General features: G+C 42.6%; 1 protein-coding gene across 2 annotated transcripts; it reads left to right on the top strand.

Annotated features, from left to right (window-relative positions):
- Positions 1-2,814: 2,814 nt before the first annotated feature.
- LOC100270651 (calmodulin-3) lies at positions 2,815-6,138 on the top strand. 2 transcript variants are annotated; one of them, XR_006428507.1, is made up of 3 exons: positions 2,815-3,078; positions 5,246-5,738; positions 5,978-6,138. XR_006428507.1 is itself a non-coding variant. In XM_044484080.1 (2 exons), exons 1-2 carry the CDS (start codon positions 3,003-3,005, stop codon positions 5,617-5,619), a joined length of 450 nt encoding a protein of 149 aa, XP_044340015.1. In that variant the 5' UTR covers positions 2,815-3,002; the 3' UTR covers positions 5,620-6,138. The 2 variants fall into 2 exon arrangements, 1 of the variants encoding a protein (XP_044340015.1); XM_044484080.1 differs by having other exon boundaries at positions 5,246-6,138.
- The last annotated feature ends 379 nt before the right edge of the window (positions 6,139-6,517 follow it).

Below are 6,517 nucleotides of genomic sequence, written 5' to 3' on the forward strand. Positions count from 1 at the left end.
AGAGTTTGCAATCCCATCTCGGTGAGACCGAGATCCTTATCGGTAGAACTGAATTGCTAGGGTTTGGCAGTGGCTAATGACAAGTGAAACTCGGTGGCGCCGGATAGGAAGAATCGGTAGGACCGAGTTTGGCTTAGGGTTTAGGTCATATGTGGATGTGGGAAAGTAGCTGAGGATTTTGGAGCATATCATTAAGCACATGAAGCAAGAGGCTCATTAAGCAACACCTCATCCCTCCTTGATAGTATTGGCTTTTCCTATGGACTCAATGTGATCTTGGATCACTAAAATGTAAAATGAAGAGTCTTGAGCTTGAAGCTTTAGCCAATCCTTTGTTCTTAGCATCTTGAAGGAGTTCCCACAACCTTTAGTCCATGCCACTCCATTGTTGAACTTACCTGAAACATGCTAGATAGAAATGTTAGTCCAACAAGAGATATGTTGTCATCAATTATCAAAACCACCTAGGGAGCACTTGTGCTTTCAGGGAGCCAATATGAGCATCCAGGTTCCGCTATTGGTTATTGACCGGAGACGTGTCTCGGTCATGTCTACATTGTTCTCGAACCCGTAGGGTCCGCATGCTTAAGGTTTCGATGACAGTTATATTATGAGTTTATGAGTTTTGATGTACCGAAGTTAGTTCGGAGTCCCGGATATGATCACGGACATAACGAGGAGTCTCGAAATGGTCGAGACATAAAGATTGATATATTGGACGGCTATATTCAGACACTGAAAGTGTTCCGGGGAAGTTTCGGATAAAACCGGAGCACCGGGGTGTTACCGGAACCCCCGGGGGTTAATGGGCCTCATGGGCCTAAAGTGGAGAAGAGGAGGGGCTGCCAGGGCAGGCCGCGCGCCCCCTCTCCCCCTAGTCCGAATTGGACAAGGAGGGAGGGGCGGCGCCCCCCCTCTTTCGTTCCTCTCTCCTACTTGGACAAGGAAAGGGAGGGGAGTCCTACTCCCGATAGGAGTAGGACTCCTCCTGCGCGCCTCCTACTAGGGCCGGCCGCACCCCCCTTGGATCCTTTATATACGGAGGCAAGGGGCACCCCATAGACACAAGTTGATCCACGTGATCATATTCTTAGCCGTGTGCGGTGCCCCCTTCCACCATAATCCTCGATAATATTGTAGCGGTGCTTAGGCGAAGCCCTGCGACGGTAGAACATCAAGATCGTCACCACGCCGTCGTGCTGACGGAACTCTTCCCCGACACTTTGTTGGATCGGAGTTCGGGGATCGTCATCGAGCTGAACGTGTGCTAAAACTCGGAGGTGCCGTAGTTTCGGTGCTTGATCGGTCGGGCCGTGAAGACGTACGACTACATCAACCGTGTTGTGCTAACGCTTCTGCTGTCGGTCTACAAGGGTACGTAGATCACACTCTCCCCTCTCGTTGCTATGCATCACCATGATCTTGCGTGTGCGTAGGAATTTTTTTGAAATTACTACGTTCCCCAACATATATAGACTGCTGTTTTAGAGGGTGCTTGGATACGTTTTAGTCCCATGACTAAAAGTAGTGGGACTAAAACTTGCTAGTCTCACCCATGCTTGGATCCAAATACTAAAGAGACTAAAATCAAGTTATTGAGCATTTATTATCCTCCAAACCCTCCAATCCAGAACTCGCATGTGTTAAAGGAGAGGCATTAAATGAGGAGAAAGAGGGCTAATACATATTTTAGTAGGTTTCCTATGACTAAAAAATTTTAGCCTCAAGACTAGTCCTAGCCTCTCTTTAGTCAAGGGTGCTTGGAACTTTAGCCTCTAAAAAAGACTATTTTTAGTCAGACTAAAAATAGTTTCTTGGATCCAAGCACCCTCTTAATTATGTAAGAAATCCACGCACGAAGATGCACTTAATTTATTGGTATTTCCACATGCATTATTTACCTCTCAAATTTTCTTAGTAATAATATATTTTAAATTTTGATTGGAAACCATGATTAATGTGAAAATTAAAAGCAATTTGGGAGAAAAGTGCTACTCGATTTGAACTCTATAAAATTATGTATAGGAAACCATATTTAGAACTGTGTAGAATCAAAGAAAAAAAAGGTGATCAGTAACGACATGTAGGATATTTGAAATTATGCAAAAAGCGCAATATACATATGCGTACATGTGACAACATTGGCTGACTGATTCTTTTGCTAATAGCATCATATGTTATGATATGTTGAAATTCTTTAAATACATTTACTATCTACTATTCTCTTCGTTCCTGAATTCTTTTTTAAAGATTTTAATGTAACTACGTACAAAGTAAAATGAGTGAATATACATTGTAAAATATATCTACATACATCCATATGTAGTCTATATTAAAATCTCTAGAAAAAATATATTTAAAAACGAAGGGAGTAGATCGTGGAGCCCTCAGCTGCCCACAGGTCCTGATGTGGTAAAAAAGGATGCCCTAGACTAGATGCTCACACGGCTGGACAAGGAGGCCCTCGCACCGTTATGTGCTCCCCTAAGCCGACAATGCTTGTAAGCCACACGCAAACCGAGGCTGCCATATGGTGTTGGACGGTCGGGCTTCACGACACAGCCGAGGCATATCCTAAGTATAATCTTAGGCAATAAATGATAGCGTTTTCATGTCGCCAAAATACACATGATTATTTTTTTCTTCAATCGTTGGTTTCATTGCCATGATAGTGTGTCTCTCGTTACAACGCACGGGCATTTTTTCTAATAAGAAAAAAGATAGTAGCAAGTGCTGATCCGGCGCCAACAGCGCTGGCTCGTAGCGTGGTGGCACCGCAGCGACACATTGTTACGAGAGAATATTATGCCATCATTGCAACCCACGGGTAATCCTGCTTAGAAAAAAAAGGAGTAAAAGAAAAAACGAGCCACTTGGGCAATTGAACGTGCCCAAGTTGACGACCGAACCAGGGGAAGTCTTCTCCTACCCACAAGAACGCTCATTCGCATCGCCACCTTCCTCCCTCCTCCCCTCGCCATCTCCGACCCGACTTGCGGCCAATGGCGGACCAGCTCACCGACGACCAGATCGCCGAATTCAAGGAGGCTTTCAGCCTCTTCGACAAGGATGGGGACGGTACTCCCTCTTCTCTCTCTCTCTGAAGAGATTATGCGTCTTCTTGATCTGTTTGCTTTGTCAGTATTGGTTAACGAGCGACCAGGAACTATCTGTTGGATCGTTCTCGGTTTTGAGGGATCGCGGATCCCGATTCCTGGTCTGCACGCCTTCCTTTTGAATCCCCATCTATTGTGATTTCTTGAGATCCGTTTGGAGTCTACGGACCTGCCGGCAATGCTTGACTGCTTGTCACTTTTGGATCTTAGAGAGTGGCGTAGCTTGATTGGGGGTAAACTATAACTGATCGCTTGATCCATCATCAGTTCGTGCCAACGGATAGAGGTCTGCCGAGTTTTGATTCGCCACCCATAGGCCGTGATTTCGTTGGATTTGTTGGTGGAATCATTGCGTTCATCTCACTATCATGTTTCTTCAATTGTATATTAAGGGCTCCAGTTTGTTGCAGCGCAAGGGAATAATCTCTCTAGAGCTTAAATGGCTAAATAATAGAAAATGCACTCTGTGGAGTCTAGATTCATTCGCGTTAGTTTGCTATGATTTAACTCTCGCAAAATTGTACGTCGTAGTTTGCATTGGATGATAGTGTTATCCAAAGAGCGCTTCTCTTTGCTTTGAGGTCACACAACATGCACTCATTAATTATAATCTGGTTGTTTCAGAGTTAGAGCCTTAGATGTATAACTGGGAGTGGTCCATAAGTTGTTGCTGGAGAGCTATCAACTAGATAGGGTAAATCAGGAAATTACAAGCGAAAGTTGTACAGATTCTGTCACTGAGAAGGTAAACTGTAAAGCAGTTGAGGATGTTCTGAATCTATTCGCTGCAAAACTGGCTGCTGCTGCAACATGCCTCTATTACGTGCATAGCTTTGTCATCACTGAACATTACCATCAGGAGGACTAATATCAATTGATAAATTGAATGAAGGACTCACTTTTGTTGCTTACCTATCATGATCTGCGGGAAGTGTTTTCCTTTTCGTTCTGCAAATGCTCTCTGATAGCAAATTAAGTGGAAAACTAATGAATTCAACGTAGCTAGGATTTGAAGTTAATTATTACCACTAAATAACTTTATACCTAATGTATGTGCTTTATCAAGTTTTTGAAGGTTGTTTTTTCTTTTACTATTTGTTAGTGGGGTTTATCCTGACAGTTGTTGAAAGTATTTTATTTGAAAGGTTCAGTTTCCTTGTTAGCAAACATATTATGCAGATAGTAAGTCATTGGTGCCATGCCAACATGGTCCAAAGACCAAACACACTAACACAGTATGTTACGCTGTTCATTATTGAGTTAATAGTTCCACAAGTATGTGTTTGCTGACAATCAAGTTGAGACTGAAAATAAAAGCATGGACATGATAGTTTGGCACCACGCATCAGATAACTAACTTATATCAAGTGGCAGCTCTGTGGAGGATAGCTGCCTGAATCAATCCAAGGGGCATGGTATGCTAGTTGCTCCTGATTTTAGGTCAACAGAAGACAAAACGGTGATTTACCTGACAATCGTTGGAATATCTTGAGTTGTTGTGGGTTCGCACATTGTTAGCTAGATGGAAATAAGACCAATGGTCTCCAAAATTGGACTTAATCATCATGCTCATAAGTACAGAATTATGACCAACATGAAAATAGTTTTAACTAGTAATCCAATGGTATCACTTTTGTGTGGCAAAACTATGCATTGTTGGAAAGATTCATGTAACAACATACAGTCTGAGCCTTGACACAGGCAAGAGCTTTATAAAAGAAAGGACGGCACTACTGCGCGACTGCTGTGGCGTAGCCCTGCTCAATGTGACGTCATCACATGCTCACTCATCATAATCATCCACTAATGGATGTCCGGATCAAGTGGTTTCGCGGCCGTTGTGCCCGAGGGTTATTAGATCCTGAACGTTAGCTCCATAATTTTTTCCGTGGAAGAAATAGATGGAGCCTCCACTTACTAATTTGATAGCCATCACGACTTGTATCTTTGGCTTAGCGAATACTAGTTTATGTCTAGTGAGTGTAAGCAAGGTTTATTTTTAGTATTATATCCTTTTGTTTTATTTGTTTATTATGCACCTGCACAAGAATTGATGATCTTAAACATTACATAGGATACCTGAGAGCTGAACACCTGGACTTGAATAACATAGATCGTCTCCTTTCCAGGTTGCATTACCACCAAGGAGCTGGGAACTGTCATGCGTTCCCTGGGGCAGAATCCCACTGAGGCAGAGCTTCAAGACATGATCAATGAGGTGGATGCTGACGGCAATGGAACAATTGATTTCCCTGAATTCCTCAACCTTATGGCCCGCAAGATGAAGGACACTGATTCTGAGGAAGAACTCAAGGAGGCATTCCGTGTGTTTGACAAGGATCAAAATGGTTTTATCTCTGCTGCTGAACTGCGCCATGTCATGACCAACCTTGGTGAGAAGTTGACTGATGAGGAGGTTGACGAGATGGTCCGTGAGGCTGATGTTGATGGTGATGGCCAGATCAACTATGATGAATTTGTTAAAGTCATGATGGCCAAGTAAGTTGCATTACCATCTGAGGGAAGCTTCAGTAATCAGGCCAAAATATTACCTATCCAGGTGCCATTTTGTGAGATGGCTATCGTATTAAACCGAAAACAATATAACACTGTGCTGTGTCATACTCCCTCCGTTCCAAAATATAGTGCGCCCGCGCTTCCGGAGGTCCAACTTTGACCATAAATTTAACCAATGAGACCAACTGCGGCGGGAGAAAAAATTATATAATTGAAAACTTCTTTCGAATACGAATTCACTGATATAATTTTTGCTTCCGCCGCAATCGGTCTTGGTAGTTAAATTTACGGTCAAAGTTGAAGCACGTGGATAGAGGAAGCACTACATTATGGAATGGAGGGAGTATGTTGTAGGCAATGATTGTTTGCCTTGAAGATTTTATAGATCCTGCTCTGGTCTTTCTGATTTTGTCTGTTCCTTTTTTTTATGTTTGGTTCGTTTCAACTTTTCAAGAGTGTAGCCACAATGTGTTAATGAATAACTATATGTCAGTGTTCCATGATTGCATTGCTAGCTCACAATTTACCCCTCAGTCATTGAAGTGTTATACTGTATGTGTGTCTGATACAGACATAGCTTGCATATTTTTTGGTAACTATATAAATGAATATTTCTGGTAATGGAAGTGCGGTATCTATCGTTCTTCAGCTTGAATGGCTAAGATTGTTTTCTTGCTTTGTCAATATTATAGAAAATTATTGTTTCCTGGCAATTCCCTATTTGGTGCCTGCCCAAACATCATGTGTTTTTGAGAGGCCAAAACATCAAGTTTTTCTTATCTCATGCAGTGCAACCCACACAATTCTCTCTGGTCTGGGGAACTATATTTCATGATTTCCATAGCATCTCCGTGCGTACAGCTTCATGATCTTTGCTTTGAGAA

The sequence above is a fragment of the Triticum aestivum genome, chromosome 3A (genome assembly GCF_018294505.1).
Source record: "Triticum aestivum cultivar Chinese Spring chromosome 3A, IWGSC CS RefSeq v2.1, whole genome shotgun sequence".
Classification (NCBI taxonomy): Eukaryota; Viridiplantae; Streptophyta; class Magnoliopsida; order Poales; family Poaceae; genus Triticum; species Triticum aestivum.